Here is a 23,349-nt window from a genome sequence, read left to right as displayed (position 1 = left end):
GAAAAAACTTCTCCATTTGCATTGTTTTTATTTAATTCTAATGGAACTTAGAGAAATATGTATATCAAACTTCATAATGATGTTAAAATTAATGAGAGCTATTCAACTGAGTCAGTTTTCCCCCAGTCGCAACTTCTCGTGCCTTTCCGACCAGCGAAAAAAACCTTCAGTAAGTCTCTGTGCTATGCAAAATAAATGTTATGGCGATTCTAGCCCACCGTACGTAAATAGTAGTAAATCAAAATCGAGCACCTGTAAACAGAGGCTTTAGGGCATAAGTATTTTGTGCCAGTTTCATAAAATAGAGCTATGTCAGATCTCTCCCCTGCGACAGTCCTCGGTACCCTCGCGGCAGGTGCTCTAATTAAACACCTTAGTGCTGCCTACATAGCTAGCAAAGACTTTGTGTATGTAGGTAAAATCTCCGAGCTGCATGTATGGCCAGTGAAATCGTGCGGAGGATTAAAGGTAGAAAAGGGACAATGTGAACGTACAGGGCTGTTTTATGGTGGAATCGGCGACAGGTAAGTTTTTTCACCTTCACTCATGATCAGCGTACCTGACAACACGTGATTCAACATGTTACACCTGTCGATTATATACAACTATACGGAAGCACGGTCCGTCATGTAGCTTACTGTCCAATAACATCTTTGTAAGCCAAGGGAGCGGACCGAAAATCCCTTAGTTTGCGAAGATGGTTCATAATGACTGGGTTCGACGCAAAATGCGTTGGGCCAATGACCAAACCCACTGCCTGGGTCTGTTAGGTCAAAGGCAAAAAGTTTTGGTCCAAGGGTGGAACAAATGCTTTTTTCTTGAGAACACAGTCAATAGATATTTGCTATACCTTTCAATTTTCATATGGACATGTTTTGGTACTGCATGTTAATTAGCAGTGAAACGTAAAAAAAAAACCCGCCAGTGTCCATATAGAAGTCCAATATCTCATTGACAAGTCCAACCCCCAAAACCGGGGGTGGGGGTAGGAGGGGGTTTAGGATCAAACTTCTTTCTGTTCATTTTTTTTTCAAACACAACCACCTACCCTTCTCTTACTTTATACACGTACATTTATAACATGTCTGTTGAAAGTGGAGGGGTGGGGGCTAAACCTAAGCCCCAATGTCCAATGCCTATATTATGTCTATCTTTGCAAAACAATCCCCCCTCCGGTTCCGACGCCTTAGAATAAACATGATGCCTTCAACTTTTCAAACTTCCCATTTATACCGTTGCCTATCATCTGCCTATGGGGTTGTGATTCGATACGTAAGAGCATGCTTCACGTGCGATCATATTCTAAAACTAGGCAAGCTATTGGCTAACAATTTGATAAAACAAGAATATCAGCAGTCTCCTTTAAAGTCATCATTTCGCGAGTTATATACGGTCGATACGTACAATGACCTTGTAAACAAGAACTAAATTTACAGCTCTCATGTAACCGAATGCTGATTTATGTTTTTCATACAACTTTGGAAACCATTATTTACACACTCAATTGTCTACGGATTTTTCCGTTTGCCCCATGTGACAAGGAGCTCATGGCGAGTGTGACTATTAAAAGTGCTTACTCCTCCATTGCACCTGATCCCACTTAATCCTAGTGTTTTAGAGTCGGTGTTTGCTCAGCTTCTGATCTTAATTTGGTGTGTTTGTTTCTCTTGCTGATTAAGGACTTGGGTCATCGTTTTGTCTGTTTCTTTTGCTGATTAGGACTTGGGTCATCGTTTCACCTGATGGCGGCTATGTCACACAGAGACAGGAACCAAAAATGGCGCTCATCAAGCTCCGTCTCCAAGGCAACACATTAACCCTGGAAGCTCCTGGAATGCCATCATTAGAACTGTCCACTAAACCCCAGACTGTCAGATCCCAAGTCGGCAATGTCAAGTAAGAGTTTGTTGTTTTTAATAGAAGTAATTCAATAACTTTAGTGAGGAAAATTACTGTAGCTTTTTTGGGACTAGACAATCATTCGATAAATTCAACTTTATTATCTCGCCGTGGAAAATGATACATGTATATATAATATTCAAATACATCCTTCATTTTGAAGCTGATTTCCTTATGAAATATTAATAATTTTAGAATTAAAGTGGACACTACCGAGTTTCTGGACTGCGGGGAGAAGGCTGCCGCCTGGATTAACAAATATCTCGGACGACAGGGGCTGAAAGTCGGCTTCTCCGCTCCCGACTTACAGAAAAGGGACGCCATAACAGCAGAGAAATTGTGGAAGCATAATGCTAAAAAGGGCGATATGGTAAGTAAAGAAGACATATGATTGTACCTAGTGCTTCCAAGATTAAAATATAGAAATCATTCATTCAAACTTGAAAACTAATTGGCAGCTGGCGTTCTCGGACTATTCAAGTTATATGTTGATGTCTGCAAAATCTATGGATGTCCTCAATAGCAAACTCAAGAAACCTGTCTACATCCTCAACTTCCGACCAAACTTCGTCGTGGAGGGCTGTGAGGCGTTTGACGAGGTATCGGATTTAATTTGTCTCAACGAATTAAAAGGATTTAACTAGTTTTAACTCCATGTAATTTAGTTTAGACCTAAAAGAATTGCATCCAAGTGATGTCCTTTAATATTAATTCATCATCTAACAAAAGTTTTACTTCTCTTTAGGAACATTGGAGGGAGGTTAAAATTGGCAATGTCAAATTCAGGAATATTGACGATTGTACGAGGTTGGTGTACTTTTCCTAAATTCTATAATGTTCAGATTTAAAGATTGCCACAATGTAAGACCCTAATTAAGACGAGTTTCTCATTCTATGAGGAAGATATAAAGATTGCCACTATATAAGACGAGTTTCTCGTTCTATGACGAAGACTTAAAGATTGTTCCTTTATTAGACGAGTTTCTTATTCTTTTTATTAATAACTGGACTTTTATGAAGAGTGCTGACTTTTACAGTTGACGATTTACTTCGACATTTAAATCTTTGTCATATATGGAGGTACAAAACCAATAATAGACAAGAGAACATTGTTAGTGGTCATACGTTTTGTGTTTAAGGGAACATTTGAAGGCCGGTTGTAGGGTGGTTGTCGGATTCATCTTGAGCAACTTAAATGAGTTTAATTCAGCCTGTTATTTTCGTTTTATTGAACGTTGAGCTAATTTTTTTAATTGCTAAAGAGCTTCCTTATATTGTCCAAGTGTAAAAGTAAGTCGTCGGTTGTAAAAGTCAGTATTTTTCGCAAAAGTCCATTATGATGAAGATTTAAAGATTGTCTTAATATAAGATGAATTTATCATTCTAGTATGATGAAGATTTAAAGATTGCCCCAAATAAGACGACTTTCTCATTCTATGATGAAGATTTAAAGATTGCCCAAATATAAGACGACTTTTTTCATTCTGTGTTGAAAATTGAAAGATTGCCCCAATAGAAGACGACTTTCTCATTTTGTGATGAAGATTGAAAGATTGCCCTTATATAAGACGACTTTCTCATTCTGTGATGAAGATTTCAAGATGGTCCCTATATAAGACGAGATTATCATTATATGATGAAAATTTTAAGATCGTCCCTTTTTAATACGAGTTTCTTATTCTATGATGAAGATTTAAAGATTGTCTTTATATAAGACGAGTTTATCATACTATGATGAAGATTTTAAGATTGTCTTTATATAAGACGAGTTTATCATACTATGATGAAGATTTTAAGATTGTCACTATATAAGACGAGTTTATCATTCTATGATGAAGATTTGAAGATTGCCCATATAAAACACGAGTTTTCCCACTGTATACTTCAGGTGTCTTCTGACTACCGTTGATCCGTACACAGGTGAAAAATCCAAGGAAGAGGAACCATTAAAGACACTGAGAACGTAAGTATTTGTTGTCTAGGCTAAAGTTATAACAATAATTCATTTTTCAAAAATTTTGTTTTATAAGTTACATGTAAAATATTAGAGAATCAGGGACCATATGACTCGTGTCACCGTTCTAACTCCGCAACAGAGAATTTGACAATATTGAATAAGTCCCTAATTTTGGTTTTGATTGCTACCAATGTTAATCTACCATATAGTATTTTATTTTGTTAAGAAATATGAATGTGTCATACTTGAAAGAGCTGTCAAATTACTTTGAAATGGCCTATATATAGATTAAGACCTGGGCATCGAAGGATTTAACATGAAAATAAAACACATGTATTCAAAGTAATTTGACTTTGGAGCATATAAGGTAGGTAAACTGGTGATAAAAAACTTCTCTTTTGTAGGTTTCGTTGTCGACCAGACCGTTATGGCCCCAAACCTGTGATGGGGATCTGCCTGGCCCCCGATTCTCTGGGTGGGGTCAGAGTAGGGGATGATGTTTTTGTCAAATACAAGTAACTTCCCACCAACGGATCTTCGTATTTGTACTCACATATATATATAAATCTCTATGCTCAAATAAACACAACGATGCAATAATAGCATAATTTAAATTTGTAAAATTTGTCAGGAAAAATATATATATTTTTAAAGTTTATTTCATGCAAAATATTTTACAGCGCATAGATCATCTTATTTTTGTTTTTCAAAAGATTTGCCTACTTTTAGGATTTTAATCCTGTTTGACTAAAGAGTAATTCTGGAAAAAAGTGCAGAAGGGTTTGATCTGAAAAAAAACCCAAACAGAAATATTGCAGTGTCTATGTTTATTATCTTGTTCATATACATTTATGATACACCATTGTTTGATGTGAGAGAATAAGAAATTCAGGGTGCTGAAAAACAAAAATAAAATTTTATAATTGAAAGCATATAAATACATACTTGTAAAATGTAATCTGGTATGATATTATTGTTATAATAATTAATTAATGTACGTATTTTCTCTTTTCAGAAGCTTTATTATGTGTTTATCATTTTCTAAAGTTGTACGTATCTATACGTACGTATAAATTTGATAATTTCAACAAATGAAAAATCATATAAGACTTCTATTGTTGAGCTTTGAAAATTATACTTATGATTTAGTTTGAATAAAAATATCTCGACGAATACCTTTGCATGTTTGATTTGGAATGAGGTTCCTGAGGTAGTCTGTTGTACATCTCTGACATACGTCATCATATATGGTGACGAAACTTCCGTCATTTGTAACCTTTACGCACTCTTCTACCGTTTTACCACGTGACACAAGGGATCGTCTGCCTTTCGTGGCGAGTACTGCTTGTAACTGACCTTTAGAAGATGCCGTTTCAATCGTGTATTGGCACTGTGCCAATATGTCAGATTCATATTCGCAGTCTCCGCTAAGTTTAATGGTTGATCCACAAGTGCTGTAAGTTATTTGTGTTCTGCATCTTTCACCTGATTCAGATTAAAAAAAAGAGAATTCATCATATTTGTAAAGATATACTTATATAATATAGAGAGATAGATATAATTTAACAGAGTTTATTGTACTGCTTGTTCTCAGCACCAAGAGACCTAGAAATTTTATTGAGGACAAAAAATTAAATCAAACTCAAATGCCAAATGGTAAGCTTGCATTAACGTCTTCATAGAACTGATATATGACTATAAATAACTACAGAACTTTTACAAGTGAGATAGAATAATAACGTACCAGGTGTATCTGTCGGGTCCTCGGGGATTAATGGGAAGTCTATAGGTTCATCAGTTCCTACAGAAAATATATCAAGTTAAAATGTGAAGAGTAATTAAAGTTCGCATTGAGTGATAATTGTACTCACTTGTACATTCCTTCACGCCGTCTCCATCAAAACCACGATTACACCTACACACAAAGTCACCCAGAACGTTTCTACACCGGGCGTTCTTATTGCAGGTCATGTGACGAGTGGTCAGCACCATCTTATTGATGCCCCCTTTTCTTACGCACGTCTGGATGATTTCACAATTTGTTAAAGGTCCATGCGAATTCAGCTACAAAGAAAAATTCTTAAAATGTAAACACGACAGAAAGAAAATACAGTTTAAATGACGACTGAACTATATTAACGGTACTACTAGGTGGCAATTACAGGATAATATTGATCTTTGAAGAAGCATCCACACTCGTCCTCCAGAACACACTTCTCTCCACTGAGAACGTATCCCTCCTTACACTCGCACCCTTCCTGTGGAACGACATCACATTTAGACTCCCCTTTAGGATCTGTACAGGTGCGCGGACATCCAACAATGGCTGGGTTATATACAGCATTGTCAGAGCATGTCAGAGCTGAAAACAAGGGTTATACACCGTATTCTCAGAGAAAGTCAGGTCACAACAGAGCTGAAACCGAGACCATGCATTCTCGGAACGGACCTAAGCTGAAATAATGATGGCAATGAAGCAAATATTGCAGTATTTATAATTTTGAACTCTGTGTTTTTATAGTGACTGAACTAAAAAGAAAATACTAGTAGCATGAAGATCTTACGACAATAGTCGGTCTTTCTCCACACCACTTTTCCGAATCCCTTAATAAGACACATTTCTGCAAGTGATTCTGCTGCCATACAGGCTGTCTTCATGGCAAAGTCAGGTTTGTCTTCATAAGAACAAACATCGTCAGTACAAGACTGGTACAGTTCCCTGGCCAAGTTCTCATCCGCTTTGATGCATCTTGCGAATGGTCCCAATTTATCCAACAAAACGCCACAGAACTCATTTGATGCTGCTCGCTTGGTCATAAGAGGTGAACACTTGAAATCAGAGTCGGTGGTGGAACATCTGAAAATGCAATTAAATGTTTTATTTGTATTTTGTTTTTTTCTGCTTATGTAGTTTGACTTTCAAGTGATTTAAAAATACAGACTGAGAGCTTCATGCTTGTGTCTTATGTATGTATACTAAAGCGGTTTACTTTTCTCCAGACTTTGCGAGGTCGTCGAACACTTGGTAACTTTCTCCAATAAGTGAGTACTTGTTGGGTCTCCTTGATACGTCATCACCCGTCTTTGTCCTCAGGTCGTCCTTCTTGTTGTTACAGTTACCACAGATACCCGTTACACGGTCACCATATTGTTTTGGTACAGATAAAGAAACCGAATGTACGCCATCAAAACTAACGACAACTCCACACGTTGTGGAGACTGTCAGGAAACGCCCCTTCGTCGTCACTTTATTAAAGCCGTTATTGGATGTCCATGGTGCAAACATTTTTATGCCATTAATCTGTTAACGAGAATTTTTTTTTCCACAATTATACATTTAAAATCATAAGATCGAACATATTTGTAAATAAAGATATACCCGTTAATTTGTTTCAATTCTTATTTAAGAGTATCTTACCGTTAATTGGTTCTTCTGGAGCAAACGTATATTATATCCGGGCACTTTAACGTCAACCAATCGTGTGAAGGACACCTTGGCATTCTGTTGACGTCTAACATTTTTAACCTCTATGTTGAAGGAACACTTGTCCTTGGAATTAAATTTGGACAGAGTGTACTTACATTCACCCATAAAGTGGATCATTTGTCCGTCAAAGGTCCGGTAGTGGGGATCGCCAGACGCCATGCAGGTGCAAGACTCTAAATAAGAAAATTTGTTGGATATTATATATGGTTTCTCTCTTTTAATAAAAGAGTAACAAGTTGTACATTACATTTACTAAAACATGCATTTCGATAACAACAAGCTTCAGAGGACACAAAATCAAAATCGGAGGGTTTCCTTCTCTGCAACTTAACGCAAATTGACATCTTTTACGCTACGAGTCCCTAATTTAAAATTAAGTACATTAAAAAGAAAACTAATGTTGCTGGGTATGACCTTGACAAGAAGAGACTCCATCTCCAAATAATCCTTGGTTACATTGACATATTCCATTATCACATCTGGCATTCTTGTGACAAAGATGTTTTCCACCACACAATTCTGTAAGTGAAAGGAACAAAATAATCCAATTTTTCTATGCAGGGTATACCGAATGATAAGCAAGCAGACAAACGAATTAAGTTATGTGTTGGGCCTACTTTTACACTCATTGACTCCATCTCCCAGGTAACCCTCCTTGCAGACACACTGACGAACACCGTCCTTCAATCCACACAAACCGTCAGAATGACAGCGCTCACTGGTTCCAAGAACCTGCAAAACTGCCTCTCCATCCCTTCTGACGCACTTCTTTGTCGTAGTACAGTCATATGATACAATGACGGCGTTTAACTAAAACCAAATCTCTTTTTTAATGAATTGTCCTTAATGAATTGGTGGTAGACCAAGTTTACTATAATAAATTATCTTATGTAATTACATGTACTGGGTATTTGTTTTGGAATCGTCCTATTTTTCGTTTCATCTAAAGTAATCTTGAATATTTCTATCTTCAATTTGATTGGTTCATTTGATATTAACCAATAGTTTTAGTTTACTTTTAGTATAAGTATTCGTTCAAACTAAGCAAAATTAGGCAGTATTACATTTAAAGAAGAAATAATCTATCCAGCGAATATCAGATGCCTAAGAAACCTAAGAATTCGTACGGTCAATTTTCATGGATTGCTTAACATTTTCAGGTTCACAGGGATCTAATTTTATGTAAATTATACCTATAAAAGCAAACATCAAGACTTTTTCGCACTGTTTAATTAATTTGTATACGACGTAATTCATGGATGAAAGGTACCGACGAATTCCACGAAAATTCAGCCATCAAAAAAATCTTAAGATTCCACAGAATGCCCAAACTTTCGTGCTGAATTGTCTGGAGTTTTCCCGCTTATCAGAACAAGACGAGGAGCGTATATACGGTGGGTCTGCCTGGTCGACAGGGATTGTTTAATCCCTCTATGCCACCTTGTCCTACCTTTGAAGTTTATTTTTGCTCTGCTCCCATTATTTTTTCAATGGGCTTCAGAAATTGGAAATGTTTTACAATTCGTTATCTTTCTATTTCATTACTGAGGAGAAGAAACGTACCGGGATATAATCCCCGTTAGCAGCCTGACATCCACATTCATTCTCTCGAACACAGTTTGTTCCACTCAAGACAAACCCTGGTAGACACTCGCATCCCTCCGTATTGGGGAGGGCACATTTACTTGGTGCATTTGGTGATGTACATGTAGCAGGACAGCCGCTGATAGAAGCACTGTATCGCTGATTGGCTCCACATTTAATTGCTGAGATAAGGTAGATTTAGTATGTGTTAATCGTAAAGATCATCATCACAAAATGAACGATTGGATTTTTATTTAGATGATATGCTTCTTGAGACTGAATATTTCAATTAATAAAATTTTAGAAAGAAGGTGTTATCGGGCACATTTTTAAATTTATCTTACGACAGAAAGAAGATGATCTCCATTGCACCAAGAAACCACTAGTTTCACAAACGGCCTCCAGTCCCTCAGCTGCCCGACAAGAAGCCTCCTGTCTTTTGGTGACGTCATCAAAGTACGAGCAGACGTCGTAGATACAGGATTCGTACATCTGAGAGGCCAGTGTAGGTTTGTAAGCCAGGCATATATTGAACGGAGAGCTTCTCCTTGTCTTTGGATTAAGCATTCCACAGTGACTCTTGTCAGTTGCTACTTCCAACATTTCTTTTGAGCATTGCACATCATCTTCTAGAGTTTTACATCTATTTAAAAAAGAATAGATTTAATATTTACTAAGTAATGCAACATTCGTTAGTGAACAGATCGAATAAAATTTCTGTCATGGTGTGTTTTATTATCATGGAGATGTCCGAGTACTTACACAGCGGATGTTTTCTCCGTGTTGTCATATACTTCATAACTTTTACCAATCAGAACGTATTTGTTGCTCTTCCAAGAAACATCTGCACCGTCTTTGGTGCGATAATCGTTTTTCTTTCCATCACAGTTTCCACATATTCCCTCCATCTTTTTGCCGTAGGACCTTGGGACGCCAATTTGTACTACCGATTTCCCATCCCAATTTACCATGACGTTACATTTTGTGACCAGTTGGACAAACCTCCCACTCATCATGATCTTTAGGTCTCCGTTGTTCTCTGAGACAGGGAGGAACTTCTTTTCTCCATTTATCTATGCAAACGTATATTGGACAAAGTAAAATCATTTTATACCCGAACAATTATTGATATTCCTCGTAATAACACACATGCAACGAATTCTTTATCATTTTCAAATGTAATGTATTTATTTTCTTTATTTAGGCAACCTATACATGTATGTCTAAATAAAGAGTTTTAAAAACGTACGTAAACTTTATGATTTGGGGCCAATCGTATGATTTTGCCGTATATTTTGACAAAAACACTTCTGGTATATGCCACACGCCTGTTCCGTCCTCTGTGTTCGTTTTTAACGTCTACACTGAAAGCACACGGGTCATTCTTTTTCAGAGATCTGGTCATCGTATATTTACAGACGCCCATAAAGTGAATCATCTGACCGTCATATGTTCTGTAATGAGGGTCCCCGCTAGCACTACAGGTACACATCTCTAGGAAAGACAAACATTCATTCAAGTAAAATGTTTCAAATGGATAAACGGTCACGAATTTGTACTTACAAAGTGCAACATTGCTATTGATCAATAATTCTAATGTAAAATTAGTTTTTAAAACACTTGTTTTATTGGGGCTAAGAGAGAACAAAAGAAGTTTAATAGAATCCCTACTTTCACAGCTGTTCTCTCCATCACCGAACAATCCCCGCCTACACTGACACCTTCCTTTCTTACAGGTGGCTTTCTTGTGACACCGATATTTACCACCACATAAAGCTACAAAGTAGATCATATAGAACAATATTTTTTAAATAATCAAATGACCATGCATGTGTCAAAGGTACCATACTACAAGCAAGGATCATTGGTAACCTTTAGATTTTACGAGATATGACTTACGCTGGCAGTTTTTGAAACCATCCCCGAAGAAGCCTTTCTTACACTCGCAGCTTCTTTCACCATTTTCATCCAGACGACACTCAGCTCTTTTGTGACATCTGACACCAGAGGAGGTTTTCACCAAAACAGCTTTACCGCGAACCTTCTTACACTCCAAGACTTCTGCACAGTTTGTGGCACGAATTTTGGTTCCAATCTACGTATGAAAATAGAAAGGCAAAAATGTTCTACCTCTTCATGTTGAAGCAAGATCCAAGCATTTTAACTGGTAAAAAGTCAAATGTTCACAAAACGTGTTTTGTTGAAAATCAAACCCATAAAACATATAAAGTTAAATGTAGTGGTTTCTTTTCAGAAATTTTAAACGAAAGAACCGTAAGATACCGGAAAGTAATCTCCTTTGTCATTCCTGCACCCGCATTGGTCCTGTTTTACGCAAACTCCATCACTGAGCACGAATCCCGCCCGACAGAAGCACCCTTCAGTGGATTCTACGGTGCACGAGTCCTCAGCCTTTGGATCCAGACAAGTAGCAGGACAGCCAGGGCCACTGCTCCTGTATTCCGCATTCTTGTCCTCACATTTTAGGGCTGCAAATAGGAGTTCGATATTGAAATGAGATATTAAATCCAAACCATGTCAACCAAAGTCAACTGAAATACATATCTAAGGCAAATACTTGCATAAAAAAGTTTTAAACTGTTGAATTCTCTATGTTCTTTCTATTTGCAATTGTTAAACGTGAAAACAAAGCGGAATTACGTGTACATGTATATATTTACTAGTATCTCAATTACGGAAGCTACGTAGCTATTGATAAAACCACAGGGTATCTTACACTTTCAGTATGCGCAGCATTGAAAACTTGTTGCTATTTGTTAGAGTTTTTATACATTTGACAAAAAAAAACAACACATTATTATTCCATGAAAAAAAAAAGCTTTGGAGAATAAACGTACGACAAAATGCTGTTGTCCTCCATTTGACCGTGATCCCGTTATCTGCGCAGTCCTCCGCAAACGCCTCCACCGCTTCACATTTGGCGACCTCTAGATTAGTTCCCTCCAATGAACACACGTCAATTCGACACGACTCAAAGTACTCCTTGGACATTTCTGGAAACTTGGCGATACATTCAGCGAATGGTCCCTTTTTGTTTTGGATCCAACCACAATACTTGTCTGTGGCCAACAGGTTACTCATTTTTGCATCACATGTAAACGCATATGGCGTGTCTTGTTCAGTCTTGCATCTAAAAACGAGAAATTATTAATTTTATGTTCAGTCTACTGTACTAACAAATTGAAATTTCTCAGTATTTATTTCATTTACTACAAACGTGTTTTTCGGGATTTACTACAGAGTGCCATATGAGCAATTGTTCAATATACTGTTGCAAAAGGACTAAACTAAAAAGTGAAGTACTTCTCTTCTCCAATATTTGTGTCGTCATCCACTTCATAGCTGTTTCCGATGAGAGAGTACCTCGATTTCTCTCTCCTGACGTCACGTCCTGTACTGGTTCTCATGTCGTCACGTTTACCGTTACAATCACCACACAGACCGGTCAGCTTCCCCCGGTATTTACCGGGTACCGTTACCGACACGGCATGTACACCGTCAAAGTTAACCTTAACTCCACACGAAGTCCAAACCTGGACAAAACGTCCGCTCCTGAACACCTTCAGCTTACCGCCGAGTTCACTGACGGGTAAGAATTTCTTCTCTCCGTCAATCTGAAAACAAATTTTAGTGAGTAGGTTTTAACTATATTAATAGAAATAAAGAAACGTGTCCTTAGCTTTTTGACAACAATGCAAATAAGCTAAAGTCAATTTTCAATCAACCGACCAAAAGATAAAAAAAAACAGGAGAGGATTTGATAGGTAAACGGAGAGAAAATTAGAAAATAAGATCTTTCTTTTATGAGGAGGGGGGCAACATTTAATATATATCAAAGAGTAATCTGGGCATTTTATCCATGCAAAAAATTACCACAGCAACACCCTTTAGACGTAAACTAATTCTCTTTCCTAAGATGTCCAAGTCCACTCTCCGAGTGAATGATACTCGTGTATTCTTGTTTCTGTGTTCATTTTTCACGGTGACCTGGAAGCTGCACTTATCATTTGACGTCAGAGATTTCGTCAGAGTATACTTGCACGTTCCCATGAAGTGAATCATTTCCCCGTCGTATGTTTTATAGTGGGGATCACCGGACGCCATGCAGAAACACGACTCTAACAATGCCAAAAGTAAAAAATAAGATAATCAAAGATACTTGCAATTTCATTGTAATTTTGAGTAAACTTAAATTACTTACTTGTACAACTCTCATAACCGTCCCCATGGTAACCTCGATTGCACCTGCATTTTCCTTTACGACAGGATGCATTCCGTGTGCATTGCTTTCCTCCGCAACTTGAAATCCTCAATTTTGCTGCAAACAAAATGATAAAAATTCACCATGTTTGTACACAGAAGAATTTTATTTACGTATTTACATGTGAAGATTTTTCTTTTGACAAACGTACGTCTGCAGGACCGGAATCCGTCCCCGGTAAATCCTTTCTTACAAACACACGTCCTCTCGCCTTCTTTATTCAGACCACACCTGGCGTTTTTATGACACCTCAGTCTTGTGGATACTCGTTTAAAAGATGCCTTCCCTCGAGAATTTCTACATATATAACTAGATCCACAGTTAGAACTCTGTAACTTGGCTCCAACCTGAAAGCAAATATAAAAGATACTATCAAGTTTTGTTTTTTAACAATTCTTTTTTTTTTGTGAAACGGCTTTAATGATTAAAAGTTTGTTTTTTTTTAAATTGTGATTATTGATAACTCAAAAGACAAAATCCAGTATAACATTTTTGGTGTTTACGAAGAAAAAAAAAACAAAGCGAATACGAATATAAGTAAGACAAATGTTCCAGTAATGTATGCACCATCTACAGTAGTTTTGTCCAATTACACATAGTTACTTGGAAATAGACTTGATTACTCGATGGGTCGCCGACATTAACGTCGGGGGTTTAGCAGTTGCTAATCTCGACTTCGTCGAGGTGAGCTAAAAATGTGAACATGATTATTTACCGGGTAGTAGTCACCAGACTTTGTTTTACATCCACACATTTTCTGTGGAACACAGGCTCCGTCACTCATCAGATACCCAGCTTTACAGAAGCAGCCTTCTTGTGGCTCCAGTGTACACGTGTCCTCAGCTTTAGGGTCCAAACACGTGGCCGGACATCCCGGACCACTAGCTCGGTACTCAGAATTTTTGTCTGTACACTTTAGTGCTGAAAATGAATACATGCAGTAAAACGATTAAAATTATGTTTAAAGAACATAGAGAGAGTTACAATAACATTTCAATAACATGTTCATACTATTAATATTGAATAACGAATATAAAGTGTTGAATTTCACAGCCACTGTACGTCAGCAGTTAAACTGTTTTCCAACTTATTTTACTTCTGATAGAAATGATTGGATAAAGATATAAATTCTCCGTAAGGCTGACTTTCTATATTTGATAAAAATACAAATGTCTAAGGGCCCTGAACATAAAACTTAAAACATTTCAACTAGGGTAGCATTATTCTAAAAATCTTTATTTATTTGATATACATGTATATGATTCGTTTAATAAACGTACGACAGAATGCTGCTGTCCTCCACTTGACCGTGATCCCGTTATCTGCACAGTCCTCAGCAAACGCCTCTACCGCTTCACATTTGGCCACCTCTAGATTAGTTCCCTCCAACGAACACACGTCAATCCGACACGACTCAAAGTACTCCTTGGACATTTCTGGAAACTTGGCGATACATTCTGCGAAAGGTCCCTTCTTGTTTTGGATCCAGCCACAATACTTGTCTGTGGCCATCAGAGTGTTCATCTTTTTGTTGCATGTAAAAGTGTTTGGGTCTTCAAATGTTTTGCACCTTAAAAAGTTCAGAATTAAGTATATATACCTATCAAAATATTTTATATTCTGTATCAATTGATCATTTTTAAATTTTGACGTTTTCATCTCATTAGAAAAGACACTTTACAACTGATCATGTATTTTTAAAGAAACTTCGTACTCATTTGAAGGTTAAACGTTAAAAGAATCATGAACACATACTTCTTTTCTTCACTTTCCTCATCCTGTACTGTGTAGCTGTTTCCGATGAGAGAGTACCTCGATTTCTCTCTCCTGACGTCACGTCCTGTACTGGTTCTCATGTCGTCACGTTTACCGTTACAATCACCACACAGACCAGTCAGCTTTCCCCGGTATTTACCGGGTACCGTTACCGACACGGCATGTACACCGTCAAAGTTAACCTTAACTCCACACGAAGTCCAAACCTGGACAAAACGTCCGCTCCTGAACACCTTCAGCTTACCGCCGAGTTCACTGACGGGTAAGAATTTCTTCTCTCCGTCAATCTGAAAATGAAGATTTCTGTCTGCCTATAGTTTTACTTTTTAAAAAAATTGCATTTGCGTGTAAGAAACGATTGCTAAATACGAGAAAGAAACTGTCAGATTATCCTACCAGTACAACTCCTTTCAGTCGTAAACCGACTCGCTTCCCAAGAGTATCCACGTCAACCTGACGAGTATAAGACACGTGGGTTTTACCGTTACGGTGTTCGTTTTTCACAGAGATGTGAAACCCACATTCATCACCTGTGGTCAGTGATTTCGTCAAAGTGTACTTGCAGGTTCCCATGAAGTGGATCATTTCTCCGTCAAAGGTCTTGTAGTGAGGATCTCCGGATGCCATGCAGAAACAGGACTCTAAGAAGCAATTTAAACGTTAATTTCAAGTCCAATTAAGCATGTGTTTGAATGTGATTGAAAGTAAATGAATATACAATAATAATTACTTTGACATGAATTTATTCCGTCGCCATGATAACCTCTATTACACACACATTTCCCCTTCACACATCTGGCATTTTTACTGCATTTTCCACATTGTTCTGCACTTGCAATTGGTTCATTCACTTTAATAATTAGAGTTAAAATGTATTTTAATCCTGTTTATGATGTTTTTAAAGAAAGATGGCAATTGTTTTTCCTTGGTACCTAACATGTAAATTTACAATAAAAACTGCTTTAAATATCCAGATTATCATATAAACCTACACTGATAGACGTTCATCCTCCAAGCAGCTCCACATTTCTCTTTAGAATTACCACTACAGGGATACGAGCACTCTCTGTCCGACTTCTTTGGATATCTCCTCATGGTGTTTCCACAGAAACACTCATTACGGTGCTGAAAACAAATAGGGTTTTAATCAAAATTAAATTGTTTTCAATGCATTTTTCAGTATTTCTCATATCTCTGAATATTAAAAACACACAATTACCTGTACTCCGGCATATTTCTTCTTTCGTTTCCTACAAAGTTCCTTACAAGAGGATACTGTCAATTTCGTCATTCGGATAAAATTTTGATCGAGAAGACGTACACGGCGATCTTCAAAGCAACCGAGGTAAACATCTACGAAACAATAAAGTAAGAAAAATCAAACATATAAAAAATGGAATGAATTACGGGTGGTGTTTGAGCTTCAACGAAGATGTTTTTACAGTGATGAAATGTTGCTGGTTACCCTACGTTTTGATATGGTTGGTACCTTTTAAAGGTTTCTTAACAGGAGTCTTCTTCTTCAACACGAGAGGTTCCTCTGGAAAAAGAAACTCCTTTGTTTGAGCACATTGTATGTCACCATACTCTCAAAAATAGGTATCTTATAATGATCTTGTAATTTGATCTGGTCTGAAAATACAATTAAGCTTATACAAACATTGGACACTTACCAGGTTTAAATCGCCAAACTCCCAAAGCACCAAATCCTGTGGATATTCCGATAACGTTGGTTTTATAAGGACGGGGGTCCTTCCACCTCATAAGCATCTGTTGGCCACATATTCCTCCGCGACCTACCTTGATTTCACCTTTGGCCCAGGTGATCCAAAATGGTCTGAAATCCTTACAACTCAGTAACCCACTTCTGAAGGAGGCCCGGGGAGGACCTTGCTTTGTGTTTCGTATCACAGATTTACTGTTTCTCCAGCCGCCAAGTACAATCTCGTAGAAGTTTTTGGTCTGTTTTGTTGAGTCCATGATTGCGATGTGGGCATCGTTACATGCTAGTACTTCAAATCGGAGACAGGTTCTGTCTTTAGCGGTGATACCGTACTGGGTCAGAAAGTGATATGAATACCTGTTGGGTGTCTTCACTGTTACAGATTTCGGAACTGTGGAAATGAGAAATTCGTTTTTAAATCATTTTTCTTTTCTTTTCCGTTATGTACAAAGTTGTATAGAACGTGGAATGATTACTAGTATTCAAAACTGATCTTACCTGGTGTCTTTGGAAATTTTGATGGCGTTGCTAAAATATGGAAATTGACTTAATATATCTCATGCATAAGAAGACTAAGAAGAACCTAATTAATAAAAATGTACTTGAATAAAACTTTTCCCCCAAAGTTTCTCACCTTGGCAACTGTAAGTGAAATCAAGATACTTAGATGTCCCTTTGCATGGGTCTCCAAACACGGTATTGGAGGCATATAATTCACACGACTGTTTTCCATCGCAGTGACCCCTGACTTTTGAGAGAGCATTCTTAGAGGCGCATTTGAGAGTTCGAATAGTGCCTCTGCAAAATGCTCTACTGGACCTCCCGTAATTTGCTGCGAGTATCCTCAAACGTGATCCTTTGGGACAGGATATTTTTCTTTTTAAACGTTCGCAGACAATAATCTTTTTTGAAGCTGAAATATAAGAACAGAATTTAAAAAAAAAAACAGTACCTTAATACTTAAGTCAGTCTAAATTACTACATGTAATTAGATTCAGAGAGATATACTTGTACTGATTCAAAAATCGTAAAAAGTCATTCATATGCGAGTTTATCTCATTCTAACCTTGAATTTTCTTAATTTTTTGGATAATGCTTTCTTTGCTTTTTCCTTTACTTTCATGGCTTTTCCCTCCACTTTTCACTCCACTTTTCCTTTTCCCTCCTCTCTCTTCACTTTTTCCTCTGCTTTTATGACTTTTCCCTCCACTTTTCCCTCCTCTTCCTTTACTTTTATCTCGGCTTTTCCCTCCTCTTTCAGCACTTTTTCCTTTCCTTTTCTTTCCCCTTTCTTCACTTTTTCCTATGCTTTTCCCTTTCCTCTCTTTACTTTTATCTCGGCTTTTCCCTCCTCTTTCAGCACTTTTTCCTTTCCTTTTCTTTCCCCTTTCTTCACTTTTACCTATGCTTTTCCCTTTCCTCTCTTTACTTTTATCTCGGCTTTTCCCTCCTCTTTCAGCACTTTTTCCTTTCCTTTTCTTTTCCCTTTCTTCACTTTTACCTATGCTTTTCCCTTTCCTCTCTTTACTTTTATCTCGGCTTTTCCCTCCTCTTTCAGCACTTTTTCCTTTCCTTTTCTTTTCCTTTTCTTCACTTTTTCCTATGCTTTTCCCTTTCCTCTCTTTACTTTTATCTCGGCTTTTCCCTCCTCTTTCAGCACTTTTTCCTTTCCTTTTCTTTTCCCTTTCTTCACTTTTTCCTATGCTTTTCCCTTTCCTCTCTTTACTTTTATCTCGGCTTTTCCCTCCTCTTTCAGCACTTTTTCCTTTCCTTTTCTTTCCCCTTTCTTCACTTTTTCCTATGCTTTTCCCTTTCCTCTCTTTACTTTTATCTCGGCTTTTCCCTCCTCTTTCAGCACTTTTTCCTTTCCTTTTCTTTCCCCTTTCTTCACTTATTGCTCTGCTTTTACCTCCCTTTATTATAATTTTTTCCTTGCTTTTCCCTTTCTTCTCTTTTCTTTTTCTCCTTTTTATGTCACTTTTCCCACCGCTCTCTTTACTTTTCCCTCCTTTCTTAGCGATTTTTCGTGCTAATTCTATTCTTTTCTTTATGTCATTTTTCCAGCTGCCTACTTTAGTTTTCACTAATTTTGGATCAATTTTTGATCCAATCACACTTCTTTTTATGTTGAGTTCTTTGCGTTTCCCGTCGATTTTCTGAACTTTCCCTCCACTCTGTTTAGGCTTTCTCCCTTTTCCTTTCTTTTTCTTCCCTTAAATTTGAAAAAAAAAGTTCATGCCAATACACTTTTGGCAACCTTACAAAATAATAATAATAATAATAATAATAAATTTCGTCTTTTTTACATTAATAAAAATCATCTAGAGACTAATAAGATTACTTAGTGTCAATTTACCTTCTACATCCGCCAGGAGAATTAGGACCGCGATGAGGAGGATAATGATGTAGAGCCTCATCTTGGTGCGACATCTAACGGCTGGTCAGATTAGGGGTCAGACAACTCTTTATATAACCCTGTAACAAGGGGTGTCCGAAGGGGACTAAATTTTCGTAATTAAGTAGGAAAACATTTCATTTAAAAATTTCATCTTCAAGCAAATACTGGAATTTAATATTCTCCATTTCTTTTGGAATAAAATGAAAAGTATTTTATTTTTTATGTAAATTTCAAGTAAATGTAAAAGGAAACTTATATAAGATTATTAATTCCCACCCGCATTAACCCTGTATGATTTGATCCTTTACGCACCGTCGGCATCTGGGGTGTTTGAATAAACAAACCAAACAAAAAGATGGATACTTCTTGGTAACATTCTCTGATCTTTTAAAGAATTGTAGAAAATAAACATATTTTGAGATTCTTTTATGTTGATTAATTAATGACAAACACAAGCAGCTGTTCGCTGACAAAACGAAACAGTCACAAATGTGCGAAAAGTGCGTAATTTAAAGTATTCGAAGATGGATGAATCAATCAATGTTGTTAACTTTGTTAGATTTGACATACTATACAAAATCAATTTGATACATTTTAACAGAAGTACTTTTAGACTGACTTTTTAAGAAAAAGGGAGAAATTAAAAAACAGAATCCATTTGATACATTGGCATTGCACAAAGATTCTTAAAAATGTATCTTTTTAATGAAAACAATAGTAAAATTTTCTCCATATTGTAACTATACATGCAATACCAAAGTAAGCGACGTGTCTATAATGCATGAACTGTACTGAAATAATTAGATTTAACTTTTGCTTTCTCAAGCAATCATCTTACTGGCCTACTAGCTTACTGGCGTTATTAGTACCGGTTTTCAAATCGGGTAGGAGGGAGTGGTAAAAAGTAACAAGCAAAAAATAAATTAAAAAAAATAATATAATAAAATGTATCAACTCTTAAATATCATTTTTGATGGAGGAGGCAAATGAGGTTTTTTTTTCTTACTTTTCGATCACCTTTTTTCAAATGGAATTGGAATTTACGTATGATCAATCTTTCAGCAAAAAAAGGGGATACGCATCCAAATCAAAATCTACTTATAAAAAAGAGAGCAAAGTGCTATTCACAGAAATTCAAAATTATGTTTCAATTTACATGTACTCTCTTTTATGCAGTAAATAATAATTGTATGCATACGAGTTTTTAAAAGATACTTTCAACTTCTTTTTTCTTCTTAAAAGATCCCTGTAGAAGCTTCACTTCAAATCAGGCTCCCTGGTCAATGAGCATCAGCTTGAGTGCTTCTGTTTTCTTCATTCGTAGAAGTAAATTTTCGATGCTAAAAATATAATTTAACTGTTTTTCAAAACAAATAATCCCGGTCTGTGCGTATAGCATTTGACTCATTGATTAACCAGATCAACTAACTAAAATGTTTGTAAAATATTGAATGAGCTCTTTGAATATTTTTTTTTATATTAATTTGAACTACATGTATACATAAATGTAGAAAGTAAATTGACAAAATGACATTTTGAATTTTTTTTAAGGAAAATGCGACTCCTGCCCAAATCTTATAAATCAAAGGTTCATTCGAAAGTGCAGAAAATACATGGTTTTATTGAAGGGACAATTACGCCAAAAGCTTAAAAATTAAATTTTAATCTATAGTTAAAAGTAAAAAGAGTTTGTGTAATAATGAAAGTGAATTAATGAGTATATAAAATAAAATAGTTTAGATAACATAAAACTATTGGTTGTGAAGAAATTTGCAAATATGCGAAAACTTGAAAATCCACACTTGCTATCAACCTTGGTGAGGTAAAATAGGATCATTTCGACTTAATTGAAAAAGCACAAAATGCTGGACACATTACATTATATCCATTCAGACCATTGACCCTCCCAAATATTGTCATCACGTTGGTCCTTTTTGAGATACTAGAATTTAAAATGAGACTCCTTAACAAGGAAGTTGAGATAATTCATGGTTAGATGTCGTGGGAATGAACACAAAATCTTCAAAGATACAAGTACTTTAAAAGATATGACTTCAACCGGTATAAAAATCAACTAACATGTATTCTCTTGTCAGTTAGGTTTTCATCCTCTACGAATTCATACGAGGTGTCAGTTTAATTTACCTTGGTAGTGGAACAACATGGATTTGTACTTACTTATCTTTAGTGTGTTCTTATTTGGAGCAAAGGGACTTCTAATTAACCAAAACCAGACTCATCATTTAAGTGTGTCAGAGAGATTGGATGAGCTGGAGAAGCAGCTAGCAGACGAGAAAAGGCAAAGGTATCTGTTACAAATGAAATACGATCAGGAAATAGAACACATGAATTCAACAGACCAGAAACTGCTCCAAGTGTACCAAACAGCTCCGAAACAATTTCATGATATTTCAGTCCAAATTAAAGGTGCTTTGTTGAGCATTAATAACCTAGACAATAGGCAAAATCTTGACAAACAAGAAGTTCTGGGAAAACTGGGAGATCTAAAGACATCCTTGAGTGATTTGGCATTGAACCAATCTGATATAGCCAACCTTCAGCGATACTTCCAAGAAAAGGAAAATATTCACACTAGCATGATAGAAACTCTAAAACGCAACGAATCCTCCAATGATGAGAAAATTACCAAGCTGCAGTTAAGTCTCACCAGTCTTGCCAACAGCGTAAGGACTTTAGAAACTACCGTGAATGCAAACACAAATAAACAGACCAGCTTACAAACAAAGCTCCAAGGTATATTGTAACAAACTAAAAATTTCTTTTCAAACGAATTGTTAGTCCAATACTTATACACTGAATTAACGACGGATTTTTCCGTTATTTCCCGATCATGACAGAGAGCACACGGCGGTTGTGACCAGTCAGCAGGGGATGCTCACTCCTCCATGGCACCTGATCCCACCTCTGATGTTTCGGAGGTCCGTGTTTGCTCTGTTCCTATTTTGTATTGTTTTATGGACTTTGATATTGAATACTGTTCGTTATCTCCATATCCTTCTTTCTACAAATATGAAGGCGCACGTATATGTTGGACTCGGGTATACTTGGCGAATTTGATATTGAAAAGGGAGTTGAGATACAAAGAATTTTAATGTTGTAGCCAAGTTTCTTTCCAAATTTGATAAGTTTGTCTTGTAGAGATGTAAATATTGAAATAGTTCATGATTATTCTAATTTCAGGAATTATGGATCCCATTGTTTTTCTTGCCGTGCCATTGCAAACTTTCAGTTTTTGGCCAGATATAGGTTTTCATGCCCCGACAGTTTTCCAAAATAGCGCAGTCAAATTTTCAACCGTAAAGATAAACGTAGGAGGAGGTTACAACAGTAATACCGGGGTATTCACCTGTCCGTCGGCGGGCTACTATACCTTCCATTGGAGCCTCACGTCCTATAGGAACGAGCATCGATGTACCTCAGCCATAGTCAAGAATGGAAACGAAATAATGTGGAACGAGGATGGAAGCAATATGGCCACTTTTCACATGAATATCAATGACCAAACTTTTATCAGAGCCAGTGCAAACTGCACCACCGTTTCGTTTCGTTCCTCGTTCTCAGGATTCAAAATCGTTTAAGTCATCTTGTGAAGTTTTTAACAGACTAATTTAAATATATGTATTCAATGTAAAAATTAAATTTAAACTAGATGTTATGTTCTTGCGAACAAAGGTCTTCCGTTCTTAATCCTTATAATTATACATATTCCACAGTATAATCAGTAATTACGTGTATTTCCTTAATTTTAAGAACAACATGTACCTGAAATTCCTATTCTGCTTAATACTTACATTTACTGAATTTGTCAATACATTTTACACACATTTAAAAATATGAACAGACATATGCATTAAATTCAAATGGTTATCGCACCATAGTTACCTTACCAAATTAAATCTACAGCGGCTTTCACCAAGAAGTTCTTGGTTTCAAAATGATATTTCAGCCCAACTTTTATTGCAAAAAAAAAAAAATGCTTTACCAAATCTTTAAAAAATGAATGTTTTGAGTAATTACTGGACATAATTGTTTGCCTCTAACGTCTCCATTCTGTCTGGATAGTAAAGAACCTACAATAGTTGTTTTTAACCTAAGACTTGACAATAAACTTTGGTTGATTGTAAAATCTTACAAAACAAATATATTCGGTTATGAATTGTTAGCATAAAAATTTCAAGGTAATGCAAAGAGAAAAGTTGTTTGCATAAGATTTTGATGTTAA

At 36.6% G+C, this 23,349-nt stretch overlaps 3 protein-coding genes across 3 annotated transcripts; 2 read left to right on the top strand and 1 right to left on the bottom strand.

Moving 5' to 3' along the window:
• Positions 1 to 244: 244 nt before the first annotated feature.
• On the top strand, positions 245 to 4,896 carry LOC134248874 (mitochondrial amidoxime-reducing component 1-like). Its single transcript, XM_062731261.1, has 7 exons — positions 245 to 524; positions 1,720 to 1,896; positions 2,095 to 2,269; positions 2,358 to 2,498; positions 2,645 to 2,706; positions 3,788 to 3,862; positions 4,261 to 4,896. The coding sequence occupies exons 1-7, from the start codon at positions 310 to 312 to the stop codon at positions 4,373 to 4,375; spliced, it is 960 nt and encodes a 319-aa protein (XP_062587245.1). The 5' UTR covers positions 245 to 309; the 3' UTR covers positions 4,376 to 4,896.
• On the bottom strand, positions 4,651 to 19,178 carry LOC134248906 (zonadhesin-like). Its single transcript, XM_062731300.1, has 35 exons — positions 19,065 to 19,178; positions 17,775 to 18,920; positions 17,343 to 17,621; positions 17,207 to 17,236; positions 16,659 to 17,099; positions 16,475 to 16,525; positions 16,205 to 16,338; positions 15,978 to 16,110; positions 15,716 to 15,835; positions 15,382 to 15,626; positions 14,965 to 15,272; positions 14,490 to 14,779; positions 13,925 to 14,130; positions 13,361 to 13,556; positions 13,150 to 13,266; positions 12,822 to 13,066; positions 12,252 to 12,562; positions 11,786 to 12,078; positions 11,211 to 11,416; positions 10,827 to 11,022; positions 10,599 to 10,703; positions 10,177 to 10,421; positions 9,690 to 10,000; positions 9,272 to 9,570; positions 8,907 to 9,109; positions 7,961 to 8,153; positions 7,758 to 7,862; positions 7,275 to 7,516; positions 6,847 to 7,157; positions 6,421 to 6,713; positions 6,019 to 6,218; positions 5,728 to 5,920; positions 5,601 to 5,657; positions 5,033 to 5,341; positions 4,651 to 4,752 (listed from the first exon to the last, which is right to left on the bottom strand). Exons 1-35 carry the CDS (start codon positions 19,123 to 19,125, stop codon positions 4,745 to 4,747), a joined length of 8,082 nt encoding a protein of 2,693 aa, XP_062587284.1. The 5' UTR covers positions 19,126 to 19,178; the 3' UTR covers positions 4,651 to 4,744.
• A 2,029-nt stretch (positions 19,179 to 21,207) lies between these two features.
• LOC134248916 (uncharacterized) lies at positions 21,208 to 23,100 on the top strand. The gene is made up of 2 exons (XM_062731307.1): positions 21,208 to 21,860; positions 22,308 to 23,100. The coding sequence occupies exons 1-2, from the start codon at positions 21,269 to 21,271 to the stop codon at positions 22,703 to 22,705; spliced, it is 990 nt and encodes a 329-aa protein (XP_062587291.1). The 5' UTR covers positions 21,208 to 21,268; the 3' UTR covers positions 22,706 to 23,100.
• The last annotated feature ends 249 nt before the right edge of the window (positions 23,101 to 23,349 follow it).

The sequence above is a fragment of the Saccostrea cucullata genome, unplaced genomic scaffold, assembly GCF_032062105.1.
Source record: "Saccostrea cucullata isolate Sc308-1 unplaced genomic scaffold, CSIRO_AGI_Scuc_v1 ctg62, whole genome shotgun sequence".
Lineage (NCBI taxonomy): Eukaryota > Metazoa > Mollusca > Bivalvia > Ostreida > Ostreidae > Saccostrea > Saccostrea cuccullata.
Note: the sequence above shows the minus strand (reverse complement) of the source record. Positions and strands in the feature narration are given on the sequence as shown.

Excerpts from the sequence above, each read along its gene's own strand:
- LOC134248906 (XM_062731300.1), bottom strand. The coding sequence starts at position 19,125 with ATGAGGCTCTACATCATTATCCTCCTCATCGCGGTCCTAATTCTCCTG. Across the intron at positions 16,526-16,658 it reads AGTTTGGCGATTTAAACCTG|AGGAACCTCTCGTGTTGAAG; the intron begins GTAAGTGTCCAA and ends TTCTTTTTCCAG. Across the intron at positions 9,571-9,689 it reads ACGGAGAAAACATCCGCTGT|ATGTAAAACTCTAGAAGATG; the intron begins GTAAGTACTCGG and ends TTTTTTAAATAG.
- LOC134248874 (XM_062731261.1), top strand. The coding sequence starts at position 310 with ATGTCAGATCTCTCCCCTGCGACAGTCCTCGGTACCCTCGCGGCAGGT. Across the intron at positions 2,499-2,644 it reads GCTGTGAGGCGTTTGACGAG|GAACATTGGAGGGAGGTTAA; the intron begins GTATCGGATTTA and ends ACTTCTCTTTAG. Across the intron at positions 3,863-4,260 it reads CCATTAAAGACACTGAGAAC|GTTTCGTTGTCGACCAGACC; the intron begins GTAAGTATTTGT and ends TCTCTTTTGTAG.
- LOC134248916 (XM_062731307.1), top strand. The coding sequence starts at position 21,269 with ATGGATTTGTACTTACTTATCTTTAGTGTGTTCTTATTTGGAGCAAAG. Across the intron at positions 21,861-22,307 it reads CTTACAAACAAAGCTCCAAG|GAATTATGGATCCCATTGTT; the intron begins GTATATTGTAAC and ends TTCTAATTTCAG.